The sequence below is a fragment of the Periplaneta americana genome, chromosome 5 (assembly GCF_040183065.1).
Source record: "Periplaneta americana isolate PAMFEO1 chromosome 5, P.americana_PAMFEO1_priV1, whole genome shotgun sequence".
NCBI lineage: Eukaryota > Metazoa > Arthropoda > Insecta > Blattodea > Blattidae > Periplaneta > Periplaneta americana.
The window spans coordinates 44582904-44604543 of NC_091121.1; the positions used below are offsets into that span (position 1 = coordinate 44582904).

At 37.1% G+C, this 21640-nt stretch overlaps 1 protein-coding gene across 1 annotated transcript in view; it reads right to left on the reverse strand.

Annotated features, from left to right (window-relative positions):
• Positions 1 to 21640, reverse strand: part of LOC138699561 (zwei Ig domain protein zig-8-like) — an 853254-nt gene that overhangs the window by 443435 nt on the left and 388179 nt on the right. Inside the window, exon 2 of the mRNA XM_069825552.1 lies at positions 16643 to 16857. Within this exon, the coding sequence (XP_069681653.1) occupies positions 16643 to 16857 (215 nt within the window). The remainder of the gene's footprint in view (positions 1 to 16642; positions 16858 to 21640) is intronic.

Consider the following 21640-nt stretch of genomic DNA (forward strand, 5'->3'; position numbering starts at 1 on the left):
AGTGCAGTACAAAGCATACAATGAATACAATATTTTGAAGTACACACGGGAAGGAAAATTATGATTATATATAGCTCAACTTATCACATTATAGATATACCATTATCGGAAAATATGAAAACAAAAATAAAAAATAAGTTAAATATCACTAGAACATATGTGAGGGCGGCAATGAACCTACGGGTTCCTTAAAAGCCAGTAAGTAAGTAAGTATGAACATAAAAAAATCTGAATACGCGAAAGCATGCGATACAACACTTGTCGTCATAAGATAATTTTCTAACTTGGATATGAAAGATTTCAATGTTCGGCAGCCGTTGACTTCAGGCGGCAGAGAGTTCCAGTGACGAGAGGTAGCAACAGTGAAAGATGAGGAATACAGAGATGATGTGTGAAGTGGAATTTCTAGCGTGTTATCGCGTTGTGATCGAGTATTAATATTATAATAGCGAGAGAGAGTATGAAAACGAGCGAATAAATAATAGGGGGATGTAATGTGCATAATTCGACATAAGAGAGAATGTGAGTGCAGATTTCTCCTCTCATGTAACCTAAGCCATGATAACTTAATGGTTTTTTTATCCAAGCAAAGTTTGAAGATGAAAAGAAAATACAATAGAACTAAACGGGACGGAGTCGTTTCGGATAACAATTTCTTCCGGGTAATTCATGGATGCTATTTTCGGTAGTGAGAGAAAGACTCTGCAGTATTAATATAGTTTGTTACACTTCCTGGAATGCAGTTGGACGTTCCAAAAAAACACGGAACTGCACGCGAGGAAGTTGTACGAACTATACCTGTAATAGTGTAAAGTAAATGCATGCATTGTATTATGATACATAATTATATTCTACGTATGAAGATTATTTCACACACAGTGATCAGTGATTTTATTTTTCTTCCTTTTCCAACGTTTACAAGCAGTTAGCCTATGAGCGTATTCCGAATCTCAGCGCTGAGCAATCTGATGGCATCACGGTGTTCCGAATTTCAACGATGACGTCACTGATGCTCCACCGGTGTCGCACCGCTTCCATCAGCTTGCAGAGGTGGTGGCAGTCTCAATCAGCCGCCATCAATGCATCTGATTAGTTCTTGTATAGGGCGGGAATTAGCAGACGAATAACATCGTGCACTGTTGTGTCATGGCGGTGTGTTCTGCTTTGGTTCTGCTGTATTCTTTGTAAAGAGCACAACGAAAAAACAATATGTTAATGGCTTATGAGCGAACATGTCAACGGACCAGTTATTACTACTGGTTCAAGAAATAAATTGTTTATGATCTCTTTTCTTTCAACGAGATGCCAGTACGGAAATTTCGCAAAATCTTGCTAGTGTAGCACAGACAACAACTTGTACAGCCTCCATGACAGCCAACGAACCTTCCAGCAGTTTTGTTGCTATTTCGCTGCAGCGTGACGTCATTGTTGTCCACCGGTCCGGTGAGATTAGGAATACGCTGTATATTACAGCACTGTTTGATGAGCAGTGTATCAGCTCGTGTAGATTCATTCAATGAAACTTCAGGGGGGTACATATACCTTTACAGCACAAAATTATGCAAGAATTGGAATTTTCGTATCTGATCATCATTAAATCAATTTAATCTGAAATTTATTATGCATGGACTACAGCTGTTATTTTCGTATCAAGAACACATTCATAGTTCAATAGAAGTTACTATTAATATTTTTATTTATGTGTTAATATTTAGACAGCATTCAGTGCCCTAAATAATTAATCCTCAATAACCCTCTGACATTTTAATATATTTTTTTTGTATTTTTTAACTTGTAGCTAATATGCATCAGAAAAGGTTAACGTACTAACTTTCATGTAGCTCCATTATACAGTAAATAGTCTTAATTGCTTTTTAATATCTAAGAAAAATCATATATTAAATGTACATATATTTTCTTCTATTTAACTAATGACTCTATGAATATGATAATAGATTCTTCTTCTTTATAATATCCAAAGAAAAAATTATGCAAAATTTGTGCGCAGATACCTCAAAAAATTGACTAAGTTATGTTTGAAGACAAACTTGCAGAAAGTGGCGCTGAAGTCAATTCATGCAGGACATTTTAATGCATACCTTGGTCAATTTTATAAGTAGCCTACCTCAAACTTTGACCTACATAAAGCTAAAAGTTCATATTAAATTCCTGTAAAAAAAAGATGATTCTCGAAGGTGTATGTGAATACACGCGAAATCAGTTGTCACTTCTCATTCAGACGTAACTGGTTCCATAATTTTTAGGGTAAGGGGTAGGTGGAACAAAAGATAGGGTAAAGAAAGAACAACTTTCATTTGATCAGCCTAATATACACAAACACAAAACAAGTGAACTGAGAGTGTGGAAAGCAGATTTTTCTACTTACTGCATCCTTAAAAAAACGCATTCGCCCTTATATGTAGCCTTATTGTGGAGTGAGAGCACAAGGCGGTAGCTATTTCATTAGAATGCACTCACAGATCTTCGGAACATAAGACGCAGTTATATTTTATGCTCGACCATGCCGAAATGTAGTAATTATACACTTGGTAGTAGCCCTTTAATGCACCTCATTAAAGTACACCTATTCATTATAATGCAGTTGTTTAGCCAATGAAAAATCATCTTTGTACTGATTGTACCATTATAAAACCGCAAGTATCGATTATTCTCGGATAGGCCTATGCAATCGAAAGACAATTAGCGAAAAGTTACGGAGGCTGGAAATCCAATACTGTCGCAGAATGTTATGTTCTGTTACTATAATAATTAGCGTTATTTGTAAATAATATTCAAATAAATTCAATTTGTCATCTCGTTTTTCAATTCTAAATCAATTTCCAGGTTATATCAAGCCTAATCTTCATGTTATTCTCTAGATTATATCAAGGTCAATGACATTCGTGTTTCGGAAAAAATCAATACTTTCGCGTCTGCGCACATCTCACAATTCAGGTCAGTTCCACTCCTCACTTACATAACCGTAACATGAATATTACTGAATAATTTCAAGTTAGAAATATGGTCGAGCATAAAAAGTCGTATGAAACTTGCCTATAATGGTAATTAAGACGCTTGTATGAAAATTATGAAACGAGAGCAAGCGAGTTTCATAAACAAACATGTCCACACCTGTGGAGTAACGGTCAGCGCGTCTGGCCGCGAAACCATGTGGCCCGGGTTCGATTCCCGGTCGGGACAAGTTACCTGGTTGAGGTTTTTTCCGGGGTTTTCCCTCAACCCAATGTGAGCAAATGCTGGGTAACTTTCGGTACTGGACCCCGGACTCATTTCACCGGCATTATCACCTTCACCTCATTCAGACGCTAAATAACCTAAGCTGTTGATAAAGCGTCGTAAAATAACCTACTAAAAAAATAAACAAACATACTCGCGACTTAATTACTACCATTATAGGCTCGTTGCATAATGTACTATTAAACAGTATTTTTTTTTAAATGAAAAGTACGTATTGTGGTCCAAAAATACGGTACGTACGTGCAGCAGCGTTTCGGTAAGCCGCGTTCCGTTCAGGCGGAGTTTTATTGTAAATAATAATAGTTATATGTACATAGATCAAACACAATCTATAATGTGTTGTCAATATTGTTTGTTGTTCTAGTTGTTCCACTGCTGGAAGAGGACGCCAGGTCTCAGTAGCCCATAGTAAATACACACTCTAACGCGACATATTGCTATTGTATGATATTGATTATTGTCATCATTGCTATTTCTGACTTCCGAAGTTAACATGTGTTGTTGGTAGTGTGTCAACACTTGCCAAAGAGAACACACTCGCCGGAACCATAGAGTTCAGTAAGAAAGAACGAATCTCTTCCGATCAATGGGACCATGTGGAAAGAATGAAACGTGATCGAGGAGGAGTATGGCTCCGCATATCACTTTCCTGCCTGCTCGTAACAACTGCTATTTATAAACAGGGTGTTCCGTTAAATGTTACTTTCTGGGGATGTTCAAGATGCGGAATTGTGCGGAAATACTGATATTTTATTCTTCTCAATCTCTATTCCTTTCTGTCACTTTAATCTTCATTATACAGTTAATTCGCTGCACCTGATTATGCCGCGAAAGTTCTTTAAATGCAGAAAGCTTTGAATGTATACGGTGACAATGCTACAAAATCTAACAGAGGAACTAGGTACTACGGTATATTAATATAGTGTACTTAGTTATAAACAAAAGCGAAAGCAGTTACCATGGAAAAGAGTACCATATGTTGCTCGATTAACAACAGTTACTTCGTATTTGGTGATAAATTTACCTGATTTCATTATGCGACTTTTTAAAGAAATTTCGTCGTAAAAACTCAAATTTTTATCAAAGAATGGACAAGAGTGGGGCGTGTGAAATGGACAGACAGAATATGAAATGAATGCTGAAACTGATCAGAAAGAGAAAAATATATTGCCTGGGTTCTTGGCTAAGAAGAAACTGCCTACTGAAGAATGCATTGAGAGGAATGGTGAACAGGAAAAAGGTTTGGGGCAGAAGAAGATATCAGACGATAGACAACATTAAGATATAGCGATCACATGCGGAGACTAAAGGAAGGCGGAAAATGGGAAAGGTTGAAGAATGCTGCATTTCAGTAAAAGACCTGCTCTTGAGCAAAAAACTATGAATGAATGAATAAATGCTGGCAATAAAGGGCAATGGGGGAAAAATATTTAATCAATATGATATTCTGAAATCGAGATGTGGTTTATGGTCGTAAGCGTCTTATTACAATATCGTAAATGAGCAAAGAGATACACAACGTTAGATGAAGTAAGAATTTTTAATTTAGAAAGTGTAAAATAATAAATTGCTTAGTTCCAGACTCCTTTCTAGGTTATCAAAATTAAGATGCGATAAAACAATAATCCTACCAACTCTCCTATATTGCTGTGAAACTTGGATATTAACAAAAAAAAAAAAAACAACAACAAAATCCCTTTTTACTTTTGAGAACAAAATCTTGAGGAAGATTTTTGGTCCCATTCAAGAAAATAACACATGGAGAATTTTGAACAACAGGGAACTAAGGGATATTTATAAAGATCCGGACATAATAGCCTTAATTGACATACCATTATAGTTTTAAGCATCAATATCATAAATACATTATTTATGACACTATTACATGCTGTAAATGAAAACAAATGAATATTATAATGAAATGAGTCTAAACAGAACAACTTGGTTAAACATATTTCAGGGAAGTCCAAACATCCCGTGTACTTGCTCTTCATAATTCCATCACAGTCTACTATATACAGTCGCGAAGCTCAATATGTAGTAAAAATGCAAACCTGGGTAGTTGCCCACCACTAGGATCGCTACTATCGCCTCATAATCACAGATCTCTCCTAGCAGATGACAAAATATGTTACACTTTCGTTGTCGTGTTCTTTTGGAAAAATTAGCACCTTCCTTCCATTATTGAAATTTTAAATGGATAAAGTTCTTTTATTATTTTAATGAAGTATATTAAATTCCACCATAAACTCGAAGATACCTGCAAGAAATAGATTAATATTATTTTTGTTTGTGCAAAACGAACTGAAATTTACTATAATCGCTTCACTCATTCAAGATTATAGCGATAATGAACTATGAAACCAAAAAATATTAACTTGCATTTCCCTTACAACAATAATAATGGAAATATGAATTAATGGGAGTAACTTACGTGTACCGGCACTTGTAGTAGTTAACAAAGTGGGATGAGGTTAAGCAATAATAATCACACCAGAATTGGAAATAAAACGTGATCAATAAATTTTATTGTAACAGACTTACTTCTTCTACGTCTCTAGTAAAGTAACAAATAAAAATAACAACAAAATTAACAGCTATAATTAAAAATATATCCTTTGAAAAAAAAAGTAGGCCTAAGTTGTCTGAAAATGTACAATTATTCAAGGAATCAGCTGATACAGACGTAGAATTAGTGCAAAGCTTTTGTTTCTCAGCTGCAGGTAATAACATAACAGTTTTATTTAAAACATCAAATAAAGTTGGAACTGCATTCCAGATTAATTTACTTTTGTTTTCGAAATGTTGTGTGTTTTCGAAATGAAGAGAGCAAAACTTTATATTTTTATAAAGATATGCTTCATTCTTTGTCATTAGATCTTCCCTCCTGCTGTTTATTAACCACTTTTTGCATCTATAAGTAAAATAAGAAATAGATGTTAGGATTTTTCTTCACGAGCATCAATGTGAAATACGCAACGACCTAGCACTCGATGGAAATGCGACTCAGTCCACTCTAAATCCAAAGTCGACCGTGGACAGTCTATTGTTTCTAGTTGCTAACCGCTTGGAGCGCTTTATCGCGAGATTTGCAAAAAAAACACCTCAAGCTTCGTGACTGTATATAGTAGACTGTGATTCCATGTTATTGGTGCAGCTGCTATATTTTTGCAATCTCAATCTTCTCAGTCAGATGCTGTCTGTGCAAGTCACAACATTCACTTTTATTACCTTTCATTGGTTATTGTGCTATCAGTCTAGTTGTTGTCACTATAGTATCTTCTTTTGAGGGTTCGATACTTGCGCAGCATACAATTATAATGCTTCAAGTTCTTTCACCACATGATTGCCATGGGCAATCAGAACTTCAATTTGCTTGGGATCAGTCACTTGTTGGTTCTTCATGAAAGCTCGTTTGAGACGAGATCGAAAATAGTCTTAATAAAAAGTCGAAGACTACGTTGGCTTGGTCACATTCTACGGCGTGATAAAGACTCTTCTACGAAAAGCTTTCGACTATTCTCCAAAATGTACGAGACCTCTTGGTAGACTCGTCTCCGTTGGCAGGACCAAGCATATCATAATCTTCCTACAGTGGGAGGACAACAAGAAGAGGCAGAGAACAGAGACGAATGGCGATATATGAGACGTTCAGAGCAAGAGTGGTGTAAGTCAAAAATGAGTAATGAGGGTTAAAGTACACATTCTGTAAAATACAGCGCAAAGTAGCAATTAATATTCAATTTATTTAAACTATTAGTAGTCAGTGAGTAGCAAGAAGACCATATTAATTGCTACTTTGCACTGTATTTTACAGAATTTTTACTTTAAACCTCATTACCCAACGATGGAAGAGTAATGGAACGGAGAAAAATTCTCTCTGGCGCCGGGATTTGAACCCGGGTTTTCAGCTCAACGTGCTGATGCTTTATCCACTAAGCCACACCGGATACCCACCTCGGCGTCGGACTTACATCACTTTTGCTCTGAACGACTCATATCGTGAATGAGGCTAAAAACCTCTTAGGTTTTGAAATGCCCTAAATTGATTGATTGATTGATTGATTTATTGATTGAAAATAATGGTGGTAGCACCTCCGAAAGATCGCACACCATCGTTTGTTTCTTTAATTATTTTTAGTTGGTTATTTAACGACACTGTATCAATTACTCGATTATTTAGCGTCGATGGGATTAGTGATAGCGAGATGGTATATGGCGAGATGATGCCGATGATTCGCCATAGATTACCTGACATTCACCTTACGGTTGGGAAAAAATCTTTAAAAACCCCAACCAGGTAAGCAGCGGAAATCGAACCCGCGTCCGAGTTCAACTCTGGATCGGCAGACAAACGTCTTAGGGTACGTACACTTTGGAGCGACGATAAACGATAAAAGAAGCAGCGATGCTACATCAGAGAGAATTGAAGCATGCATTGTTATTGAGGTGTGCATATTGGAGTAACGGTAAAAGCGAAGATACACGATAAAAGCGACGAAAAAGAAAAATTCCATTTTCTTCGCTCTTGTCGTTCATATGATCTCTGATTAAGATAATATTAATCTGTATAATTACCGGTGGTTATCAATATATCCGAATATTAATCGATTTATTATTTTGGCATATTAAATTAATTATTGTAGATATTGGCAAATTGATCAGTTGTGTATTTATTGGTCATATCCTAGATCATATATGTAACAGATAACTCCTCGCTACGTTAAAATCGGCAGCACTTTGAAGAGAACAACCGCCAGGATCGTCACCCGTCCGCCGTAAACGAACAGCACAGTCGCTAATGCAATTCAAATGGGTATTATGACGTGACTCCTTATGTAACAACTAGATGGCAGCGTAATAAACCTGACAAAAGTTAACCCCAAAGCCTATAACCCCGACATATCTGTTACATATATGATCTAGAGTCATATGTTATGTGATCACAAGAACCAATCACAACACAACGAATTTATATTATCTTTGGGATGAGAAACGGATTTAATTTTATACGTAATTAAGTTATATTAACCTTGAATTGGCAGCTGATATTTCCTATTTATCTTCTTTCATTAAGTGGATGCATATAATATCTTCTACTGATAAATCAAAATGTTCGCTTCCCGTGTCCTCGTTGCTCCGATATGAACACTTGATTCTTTGATAATACCAAAGAGACGCTAGATCGTTTCTTTCATCGTTTATCGTTGCTCCAACGTGCACGTACCCTTAGCCGACTGAGCTAGGTCTGTGGTTGCCATCATTTTTTAACCTCTGATCTGAGTCCCAATTGCAGTGAAATTCTAGCATTTCATAGGCGTATTTCTCAGATGCCAGTACGGACAAGTCCCGTGCAAAATTGAGATTTTACACAGACGGGGTCAGGCAACGCCGCTGTCTAAGGTTCGGCACGGTTTCGAGCTGAAGCATGAAGGCCATGGCGCTGCCCCGCGGCCCGGGCCGGATAAATTCGACTGATAGCATCGGGGCGGAGGCCAAATCACCGCGAATAAATTTGCAACCGTTAATACGGCGCGCCCGCGAAGCTATCGATTTCTGAGCTCGCGCCGCGCCTTGGCAGGAAAAACAACGATTACAAGACTTTGTCCACTAATTACGTGGCTGTAACTCTCACTTCTCTTTCTCAAACATCATATTCATGGAACCCCAAACTTGTATTCTGTCGGAATCAGCATCTTTCATTACTGGGTGTCACCAGACTCAACCGTGTCATTGCTGAATTAGAAATGCGAAGGGGAAGACGTGCCTAAAACAAAGTGACGGTAGGGGAGGAAAATTTAACTTTCTGGTGTAATTTTTTCCGTTCTTTCAAAGAAAGATTAATAAAAAGATATTGAATATTTCTTCTAAAATTGAATGGTTCAAAACTATAGTGGGCCAAGCGCCATTTACTAAAACCGTAGAAAACAAGGATTAAAATGAAGTTATTACCATAATTCAATGGAAACATATAGCAAGTAATATAAAGTATACACATTCAAACTAAATGATATGTCAATCTTCATTAAACTATGGTATTTACTTAACTTTAACCCTTGCTTTCTCCGTTTTTAATAAATGGCGCTTGGCCCACTATGGCTCTGAACCCTTCAATTCAGAGAAATAGCATGTTTTTTTTTTTTTTTTAATTTCTAATAAAATTTATGACTTTAACAAGACATTGTGTTTGAGAAATTAACCAAATTACTTTCGAAATATTTTAGATTTCACATTCGACACCATTCACAATGACAATATTAGATGTTCATTTCATCGATGATCATGATACTATTTATAAATCGTTCTAAAGATAAAGGACTTAAATCCACATAAATGCAAAAATCAATAATTGCCACAGGAAAAAATTATCATTCTTGACACACAAATTTCACACTGAAAGAGGCCACATCCTACTAACATGTATGACACTATGAGCTTGCCTGTGTCTTTGCTCCAAAAACAGAAATTCCATGTCCAGGGACTTGGGGTATTTTATCAATGCTACTTTGCAGAACGTCAAACTACTAAACGGAGGTTTAGTAATTTGACATTCTGCAAAGTAGCACATAAAGAAATTTTACATGTAGTATACAGGGTGTTTCAAAAATACGGGGCATAATTTCAGGTATGTATTTCCCACATGTAGACAATCAAAATAGTTCATTACAACATGTGTCCGGAAATGCTTTATTTCCGAGTTATGACCTTCACAACATTGAAATTCACCGGAACCATACCTCATGTTTTAGAAGACACTCCACTGATCAATCGTCAACACATTCACTTCTTGCATGATGCGCTCCTGCACACTTCAGTCGTACGATCGAAGGATCGAAGGTTTCCTGATCGATGGATAGGTAGAGGTGGCCCAATTGCTTGGCCTCCACGCTCACCTGATCTGAACCCTCTCGATTTCTACTTGTGGGGCCATTTAAAATCATTGGTTTATTCGTCTCCGGTGCCTGATTTGGAATCCCTTCGGAATCGAATTGTGGCATGTTCTGAGGACATACGCAATACTCCTGGAGTTTGGGATCGTGTTCGCAGGTCAATGAGACATCGATGTGAGGTCTGTATTCAAGCAGGAGATGGACATTTTGAACATCTTCTGTAATGACAACGACCTGCGGAAAGAAAAACGTTCCGGTGAATTTCAATGTTGTGAAGGCCATAACTCGGAAATGAAGCATTTCCGGACACAGGTTGTAATGAACTATTTTGATTGTCCACATGTGGGAAATACATACCTGAAATTATGCCCGGTATTTTTGAAACACTCTGTATAGTGCCACTGGACAACTACACAATACTCTCTTCATCTGTACCTCGTTTTACCGTGACAACGTTTTTTAGTTTCTTTAGCACTCTGATTGTTATTATTTATGTCTTTGTTTTATAAGGAATTTTAGATAAGGGCGCAAATAGCCATATTAGCTGACGCGCCCTTTTTAACTACTACTACTACTGCCACCGCCACGGCCACCGCAACCGCCGCCGCCGCCGCCGTCACCACCACCACCACCGCCACCACCACTATCACTACTACTACTACTACTACTACTACTACTACTACTACTACTACTACTACTACTACTACTACTACTACTACTACTACTCTCTTCACATAAACGGCAGCGTCTAAAAGAACCCTGTCCCTGAGAGAAGGCTCTGGCAAAATTCGAAAGTCATTTCTCCGCCCGCGTTGAATTTTGATATTGAATGACGTCCATAGTTGAAAGCATCGTGAAATAAAAGATCGCTACTACCACCCATTCTTTACTATAAGGAACTCAATTAGTCCCGCCTCGAAGTTGAGCGAAATTAGAATGTTTTTATTTCTTATTTTAGTAGGTTATTTTAAGACGCTTTATCAACATCTTAGGTTATTTATCGTCTGAATGAGATGAAGGTTATAATGCCGGTGAAATGAGTCCGGGGTCCAGCACCGAAAGTTACCCAGCATTTGCCGTTTGAGAGAAAACCCCGGGAAAAAACCTCAACCAGGTAACTTTACCCGACCGAGAATCGAACCCGAGCCACCTGGTTTCGCGGCCAGACGCGCTAACCATTTCTCCACAGGTGTGGACAATTCGAATGTTAAAAGAGAAATTCCAGTCGAGTAATGGGAATATTTTTCTTTAAGAGAACATAAAAGTTGCGAAATCCAGTGCCAAAAAGGATGAATTCTCGTGAATCTGAAGGTATAGTACAGTAGGGTATAAAACAACTTTTATGTTACGAAGTCTAACACGGAGATGTAAAGGAACATAAGATCGTAACGGAATATATAAGGTGTTAAAAATAAGTATAATAATTTGAAAGGAGGCGTATCCGTATTAGTGAAAGTAAAAGAAAACAGTTCTAATAAGTATGTATTATAATATTAATATATTTGAAGAAACAAGTACAGTGAAATTTGTATTGTAGCAACAACATACTTTCAAATATGAGCTCTTTGCTCGTTTCTTATTGTTTACACACGAATGTCGTCTATAACTGTCAGATATTTTTATGTGTTTTGGAGGCGTCTCGAAACCTCGCAGAGAGGGAATGATTGATAGTATTGGTGGAAAGATGACGATACTCATATCTTTCTTGCATTATAATAAAAAACGACCAAAGAGCTCATATTAGAAGATACTCTGTTGTTACAATACAAATTTCAGAGTATTTGTCAACTTTACCAAGTGAAGTGTACGGAAAGTCGCCAAACAGTAGTTCAAAAGTCGTTAGATTCCTTATTATTAATAAGGTAGTTATATTTTTGTCGCTAGAGGATGCTAAAAATGGTCCTATATTCCTAGTTAGGCAATAGAAAAGTTCAAAGAAATTGTCGCCAAAACAGTTAAAAGTCGCTAAATTGTAAAAATGAATTACTTGTTTCTTCAAAGATATTAATTATAGGGTATAGGTTTATTAGACTTTTCTCTTGTTTTGATGAATACTATCCCTCTCAAAACAATACAAATTTTTAACTTCGGAATATGTATTATATGCCTTTCTCGTGTTAAATTTTATCGTACCTGGTTAACATGTCCGCCTGCTATTGGCCTTCTTCACAACTGGTTGTTGCTGGTCTTGGCGCCTTTTGTTTGTGTTTCCTGTGAGGGTGTGTTTGCGTAGTGTAATGTGGAGTCAAAGGGTGTGTGTGTTCTGAAATTGAGCTGTGTGTTGAGAATTTCATTTGGATGTGTTTTTGTGTGTCTGTATATTTCATATTGTTCTAGTGTGTTTAGTTTCTGGCTTTTCGGTTGGATGTGTAGAATTTCCATATCTGTGTTGATGTCTCTGTAGGTGTGGTTAGCATTTGTGATGTGTTCTGCATATGTGGAAGTGTTTTGTAATTTTGTTATGGCTGTGATGTGTTCTTTGTAACGTGTTTGAAATGATATGTCTTCTGTCCTATGTAGAAATTGTTGCAAGTGTTACATTTGAGTTTGTATACGCCTGTGTGGTTGTATTTGTTTGTTTGTGTGTTGAGATGTTTTTGTAGAGTATTATTTGTTCTGTATGCGATGTTGTAATTTAATTTCTTGAATGAGGTTGCAATCTTGTGTGTGTTTTTGTTTTCGTATATAATGTAATGTCATCAAGATGTATAAATTTTTAACATCCTCTATACTACGTAAATTCTACTTATCCCTAATATCACACTGCCATAATTCATATTTCACATCGAAAATATGAAAGTAATGCTTTGGATTTTCTACTTCCGCTCAACTTTCTGCAGTCAGTGACTGTACCGGCCGCCATCCATCTTTACGGATAATTTCTCTTACAAGAGATGTCACTGTATTGATGAAGGCAAGCGTGCGTATTTCAGGAGCCTTGCAATGAGGTCAATGGCCTAATATCACGAGGTCTGCGCAGAACTTGTTACACAGTACTCACTTGGAAAGTCAGTGTAGCCTATTTGTCAATAGTAAACACAGAATTCATACTTACTCATTTTCCTTATTATATACAAGGATAATTGCATTCTTACTTAAATTTAAACATTACGGATTATTTTACTATGCATTACTTTATGCGTAGCGAGCGTGTTTTACATAACAAACAGTGATGGTGTATTAAGGTATATGTACACCTTTACATACAAAAAATTTTGTTTTGCATAATTTTGCTCTGTAAAATTTTTATACAATTGAGAATAGTACCAGAAAGAGAATGAAGTAAACGGATCCTTTGAAATTATGTCTAAATTGTTTATAAAAATTATTTTGTTTATAATTTTGACATAAAACTTGAAACATGGTAGCTCATGCAGTTTTTAAGTTAGAGTGACAGTTTTATCACTGTTTTATAGCTAAAACTATTCTTTAGTGCCTGACATTGACTACGTTTTTATTTTTATTTATATTAATAAAATATTATCATATATGTAACTTATACTAATATTTTATGTTGCATAAATCATGTAAAAATCCATAGATAATTATTAACTATATTAATGTTATTTTACTAATTGTCAGGCACTGGGGGACATTTCAAGCTTCAAAATGACACAAATATCTTCTTGGTATCACCATATTTGGCTGAGATATCATGTTTAAAAGAATTAAATATTCTAAAATTACTATTTACAGGAAATAAGCCACAAACTTTCAGAGCCTAGAAGACTCCATCATCATATGTCACTCCTTAAGCAGCTTCATGTCGGTCCAGTTTCAGCTTCTTTCTGCCTCTCAAATACCTCCTCCTTGTTTTAACGTCAGGTGTTGAATTTTTTTTTGTCATTTTTGTCCTTATTTTCCATTGATGCAACAAATCCTGCGATGGTGTTTGTCCCAGGGTATATGCCCATCCTCCTCAGAATTTTAATTTCTACTTTTGGACTCTTATTAAAATGACGTACAACATCACTGACACACAAGTTTACAGTTTTATGACTAACAGTAAAAGATTATAAATTACTTCATTATGTAAAATCGTGTTTTCAATCTAATGATCATGCACTGATATCTATGCATCTATTTTGGGACTAGAAAGAAGTTTATTTTACAAGCAATGCTGGACGAGGGGATTGACTGCTACGAGGATCACTCCAAAAGTAAGCCACAATATTTATTTAAACATTATATTTTTATCCTATAGCTTTCCTATTTTCATAGAATGTAGATACATACTTCAGGAACAATACGTCACTTTTCAACATAATCCCCGCATCTTTCAACTGCCTTACGCCACCTTGGAATGAGGGCCTGTATACCTGCACGATATAAAAGTCTGGACCAACACATCTGAGCCACTCTTTAGCAGCGTGCACGAGGGAGTCGTCATCTTCAAACCTCGTTCCTCCAGTTTACCAAAGCGATGGTAATTGCATGGTGCCAGATCAGGACTGTAAAGCGGATGGTTCAGTGTTGTCCATCTGGTCTGTGGTCTTGTGACTGACATGTTGCCATCCGTTGTCGTGCAATAGCAGAACATTCTGCTTCTCCCGATGTGGTCGAACACGACTCAGTCGAGCTTGAAGTTTCTTGAGAGTTGTCACATATGCATCAGAATTAATGGTGGTTCCGAGTGGCATAATGTCCACAAGCAAGAGTCCTTCTGAATCGAAAAACATAGTAGCCATAACATTTCCGGTCAAAGACGCAGTTTTGAATTTCTTTTCTTCGGTTAATTTGCATGATGTCACTCTATTGTCTGCCTTTTTATCTCCGATCAAAATCGTGGAGCCAGGTTCATCTCCTGTCACAATTCTTGCAAGAAATTCATCTCCACCATTCTCATACTGGTCCAAAATTTCGCTGCACACTGTTTTTCGACGCAGAATTTTGGAAAATGGAACTTATCTGAAAAACCATAAGGCATAAATCGAAAATTCTTATATCAAATTAAAGGGGAGAAAATTCTCTATTAAAATAGTTATATTTTGAAAATTCTAATGTTTCATCATTTTTTGCGTTTTGTGGGTGTAGGCCTACATATACCTTAAACAGACAAGCCGATGCTCAGTGCTAGAACGCTGGTATTCTATGAAGCCTGATTCGATAATAGGCCAGGTCGTGACGAAATTTGTGGTGATGAAAGCAGACGTTTCTTAGGTCTTCTCGGGATACTCCCTTTTTCCCTTATCGTTTCAAAAACACTCTCCACCGTCTCCTCATTAATGAAATGATCTACAATGATTAAAATGTGCTGATTTGAAATCTTTGAGATAGTACGGTTTCACTATGCTGATAAAGGAAGGACTTGGAGCTCCGGATCCTGCGGATTATCAGACACTTTCTGAATCACCCGGTATTTCATATCTTAGCCTGTCTGCTATGGAGATCTGTGTGCACAGCTTGAGGGAAATTTTCGACATTAGCTTATTAACAGTTTCCTTGTTGATCTTAAATTTTCAATTTCTGCACAACGATACAATTCGTTATAAGAAAAATTTTCATTAAGTCAACTTTCATGACCTCTAATATAACAAGATGGAAATAAATCGTAAATAAATAAATATAACAAAATAATAGGATTATCTGATGGTCTTATAACAGCCGCACTTGCTTCTGAACACAAATATCGAGGGCAAAATCCAGTTAAGAGCGGTGGAATTTTAACGATGGAAAAAGTTTTCAGCGTGTCTTCCTTCGTTAGGTAAATAGAACTAGAAGCAATGTAAAAGAACCTGAACCAAGCAAGATTATCGACAAACTTTCCTTCCTCTGCCATATAAAGTTTTCCACGCTTTGCAAACATATCGGTGAGCGTCAGTTTTTCGGCTAAGAGTGCAGAGCTCTCCGCATAAAGTTCCGCAAGACCACAGAGACCTCTGAGAGAAAAAGCAAGAAACATATCGATGGCTAAGTGACACCTCGTATCCGTAAATCTGCAGGTGAATATATTTGTTATTAAATTTTTTCAAAATAGATGTACTTTTTAAATAAGCTTTTGCTATGCAAGATATTCTACTCGAGGACAAAATATTAGTTAACTCTCCAATTTTTGTGAACATAATAATAATGTAGATAACCTAAATAATAATGTAGTAAAATTCAATTACATATGAGGTATCACTTCTTAGGCATCGATATAGAAAATTAGACAGCAACAGGCCTTCAAAAGTCTCGGCGTTTAAGGTGCCTGAAAAATATATAACTACTATAAAATGCGACGTCTTCGTTTGAGACGTGACAAAAGAGCTATAAAGAAAGCACAGTAGGAGGAAAATGTAAAGCGGAGTCGAAGTACACATACAGAATTCTTTCATGGCAGTTTTATCCACCACAAAACTCAGAATATCTATCTCCAGTTTTGAGCAGCAATTGCATCAGCTCTTACATTTATGTTTACCTACGGAAGTAGTGAAAACCGATGTTTCCATACGCTTCGATAAGACTGAAATTTAAATGAAGTATATAAATCTAAAATAGAGCCATTTACTCACCGTTTTGTTGCCAAGATTGCGTACGCGGCAGTTGAGGTATGCCGTCTTGCCAACCAGAGCCGTCACATTCTTGGACGCCGAGGGCTCGAAGTAAGGTCCACGCAGTCCAGTGGCCGTAGGTAGGCCCAGATCCTCGTCGTCCGAGCCGCCGCCTCCCCCGCCGCCACGCCCGTCGTCATGGCGACTGTGGTAAACGTCGTCTGGACGCATAGAGTCTGCGAACAAAAAGCCACACGATGAGTAAGAAGTGAGACGTTGTGTGACTGCGTGCACGTAGCGATATTATTACAAGCCGAAATTTTATGACAAAGCTTTTGATATTTTCGTGAGAGAAAACTACTTTATTTACATCAACATGAAAGCGAATCGTCCTCAATGTTCTGCAACACTTCCCTATAGTTTTCCCGTTCCACTAACAGAGACATTTTTATATCATTCCATCAACTCCCCACGCAATGAACAAACGAGAGTATGGTTTTCAGTATTTGAAAGAAAAGTTTAGCTTTTGAGTGAAGGCAAGTTAAAAGACGGCATTTTCATCGGCCCATCAATTCACAAAGTTATGGCTGATTCTTTGTTGAGGAAAAACTTCCTTTACAGAAAAAATGGCATGAAGCGCATTCAAAGATGTTTGCTCAAATTTCCTTGGAAATTCTAGGGCAGGCAACTGTATAGAACTTGTTGTGGAAACCATATCAAGAGCATATGAGAAAATGGGATCTAATATCTCTCAAAATACACATTTTGCATTCTCATTTGGATTTCTTTCCTCCTAACCTTGAAGCGGTAAGCGACGAGCATGAGAAAAATTTCATCAAGAAATATCTGAAATGGAAAGGCGATATAAAGGAAAATCATCATCCCGCATGCTTGCAGACTATTGTTGGTTCTTTGTAAAAGAAAATCCCGGGTCTAGTTATAAACAGAAGTCATTCAGAAAATTATTTTAAATGTAAGTTCAAATTCCGAGATTTTTCTCATTATGTGCATGAAATATTTTTATGGTTTTTGTGTTTTAAACTATGCAACATAATTTTTGTAACCAGTACACATTTTTCAAGTATTATGAGGCATTTTGAATCCTTTTGAATCCCTAGTGTGTTGTAATTTTACCAGCAACACAGAAAAATTAAAAAACAAGAAGAATTTTTCATAAAAAAAATTCAACTCATTTTCTCTGGAAAATGGTACGTGATGGGGCAATTTGGATTTTAAATTCAGATTTAGGGCACAAATATTAGTAATATTCAGCTATTTTTATTTCGGAGCAAGACAAAAAATAAAAATTTGTTGTTCAGTGTTATCAGGCAGTACATCTCACTTGATATGTGTCAGAGAAAGAACAATTTTGTATGTATGTGACGTCTGATTAGTCTAACATGTAGCTAATCGGCGATGTATGCAATGAAGGGGGAAAAGAACTGGCTACCCTATCCCATTATCTCATGGCCTAGTTGCCTCATAAGTGGTGCCTTTTGGTATCACTTGTCAGGTTCAGACCTGTCTTCGGACAGTTGACTAAACAACAACTGTAACAAAACTATGATCCACAGTCGAATGCTAATGCCAGTAGTAGTTAGTCCATGGACCAATGTAACTTGTGAGAGAACACTCTATGACGCCACCTTCCCTCGTTACGGGCATGAGGATGCCGAGTTACGTACAAAATTAAAAGTGCCGCGCGGTCCCTCTCAGTAATACAGTCTCTTAAGTTCGACAGAAATCAAGTTCGATATCCTATAGTTCAAATGCTTACGTAGGAGAATTAGACACGCCCCTATACGGGCACTAAGAAATGGGTTTGCCATTTGAATGGTAATTGGTTCTGTGTCTTGTAGTGATACTTTTGTTAAAGGAAAACAGAATATTTTATTGATTAGGACATCCATATTGATCACTGATTTTAAATTAATGAACTCTTCTTTTTCTATTTGAGAATTGTGCCGTTTGTGAGACGGAACTGTCGAAACCCACTGTGGTACTAGAAGCGCATACACAAGTCTCGGGGCCGGCAGGAAATGCAAGTACAGTACTGTATTCGTTGATGGATAACCAATAAGAATGTGAACTCATTTCACCTGCCACACTCACTACCCCTTTTGGACTGAACTTTCAATTCTTTTTTGTCGAACTTAGTAGAGTCCACTGTACTTCGACTTTGAGAGTAGCTACAAGCCTGTAAAATACTGGGAATAATTTCTGTATATCGCTTCATACGAAGAAAAAATACTATATATATATATATATATATATATATATATATATATATATATATTATACATAATGTTTTGCTATGGCTTCAGGGAAGGACGTTACACTCACAATTGAAAAGATTATCAAGGAGAGAGATCAGCTGACTTCACGTTGACCTGTCTAAGGAGATCATCAAGGTTGAGTGATTGTTGTATTGTACTCATTAATCATTGTAGAGTAGAGCATCAACAGATTAAATGCTGGAGTTTTACATTGTCATTTGTTTCCCGTTTCGCAGAATGTTTTCCTACTTTTGCCGATGCGAGAATGTAAACAGACTGAAAACCACTAGTGACTGTTTGCTATTGAAACCGAAGTTCGCCGGTAGAAACCTGACGGGGGACGATACATTTTTAAGGTTCAATAAAAGCCACTTCAAATACCGGGGTTGCGATGATATCTACAAGCACAGAATGATCCGTTTGAGTATGGATAACACAAAATCGTTGCAAACACTGTATGAAAACTAAAACAAAAGCCAATTTAATACGACTGAATATTTCAGACATAATTTCTGCGAAAACCGCGAATATTTTGGGTCAATGTGTACATGTACTGTACATACATTGTGGTCTTCATAAAACCCAATTAAAGGAATCAGTTGGAACCAGATCAAACGCAAATGATTCACTACGTCTGCATGGGAGTTTCATATCGAGGTATTCATCAACAAATACAGTGCAGATATGGGCTGAATAGTATAAAAAATCCACAGCAACAAGAGGAAAACAAAAATAAAAGGGTTACTAATACTATAGGCCTATAGCAACGGACAAAACTTTTATTGTGGTTTGACAACAACGGGAGAAAAATAAAAATTGTTACAACTACTACTAAACAGCACCGAGCGAAATTTTTATTATGGTTTGCTAATTTCGAAAATGGTACAGCGGGGCAACGTCTGTTTCTATGTGGAGCGCCTGTAGCTCCAGTACTAGCGCGCAGGTCATTCATCCAAGCGGCTCAGGTTCGATCATCGGCCAGGTCGTGATGGAAATTGTGGTAGACAAACCAAACGTTGCAGATGGTATTTTTTCCTCTATCATTCCACAAACATTCTCCACTTGATCTGCTTGTCCCCTCTTTCATCATCATCTCCGTTCTTTCTATCATTTCGGCTTGCGACCGATGAAGAGTCGGTTGCTGGCCGCCATCGAACTTGAACCCAATGGTAAGTGGTCATTAGTTGCTGGTGACAGTGCTATTTATCGTGGGCTCTCGCATGAGCTCATGGTACTTCGTGAGACCGGAGTTGAGGGACTGCGATTATGTCTACATGGAAAACAGGATTCTGAAAGCTGTAGAAAAAAATAATTTCCTCTAAATATTGACAATGTTTACTCAGTAAATACTCTCCGTGCGATACTGACTTTTACTCTTATCATTAGAGAAACTGATAAGGATTAATTTATCCCTTTGCAGTTCTTAAATAAAACGGATGGTTTTCTTGCAAATTAAATACAAAATTATTACGTATGCCTATCAATATGTCCTACCATTAGGAAGTCTGGCAAATGTCAGGGATGGAATGCTGCTATTCAGACCAGAGTTCGTGTATGTATTCTTGGGTGAGCCAGTGATGCGCTGTGCCAAACTGCGCAGACTTTTAGCCTAATTTTATAATTATATATGCAAGTAATTACAAAACGCATAATAGATTTATTATTTATTTCAATAAAAACCTTGATTCGTCTATTATTGACTTACGGCGCAGAAACTTGGACGACGTTAAAATCTGATGAAAATTCTCTTGCATCTTTTGAAAGAAAGATACTTAGACGAATTTATGGCGCAGTTAATGATAGAAGTAACTGGAGAAGGAGATATAATTCAAAGTATACGAAATGTTTTTAGACCATGATATAATTGCCACCATAAAATCTTCAAGAATAAGATGCCTAGGACATGTTATGAGGATGGATGGAAAAGAAACGTCCAAAAAACGTTTATTGAATGAAGCAGGGGGTACAGGAAACGAGGAAGACCGAGAATTAGATGGTTGGACGAAGTAATGGAAGATTTCGTAAGGATCGGAATTCGGAATTGGAGAAGGAAAACACAGGAGCGAGAGACAAGCAGAAAAATTGTTGAAGATGCCAAGGCTCACCTCAGGCTGTAGTGCAAGTATGATGATGATGATGCTGATTTATTTTAATATACAGGGTGATTCATGAGGAAAGGTAAAAAAATTTAGGATGTGAATTCTCAAATCATTCTGAGTAAAAAAGTTCATATGAATATAGGTCCGTTTTCGAACGGTTACGAAGATATGGCTCTTTGATTTCACAAACACTTCTGAGATTCCATTGTGCTAACTTGTATTTAGAGACTGATTACGGACAAATTTAAAGTTTATATTCACATATGCATACATACCTAATATTCTAGAAGTCGAGGTCGATTTTTTTCGCACATTTTCAAAGGCGCCTCCTTCTGCTTCAATGCACTGTTGCGCTCGGGCATGAATCGCGCTCATCGCCCGGGAGAGTTGCACGTGGCTGTGTTTATGCCGCATCCAAAATACGGTCGATTAGCGCCTCTCTCGTTTCTCCGTTCCTTTGCTATACCAAGTCTTTCCTCCAATCCCATAGATAGTAAATACTCTTCGATATGGTACTCTTCTGTTCGGAAAGCGTCGTTCATATTCAGCGACGGCACGCACGGTACTTCCATCTTGCAAACCATAAACATACACAATATCGGCATATTCTGTAGTCGAAAATTTATAAGGCATCTTGAAAAACA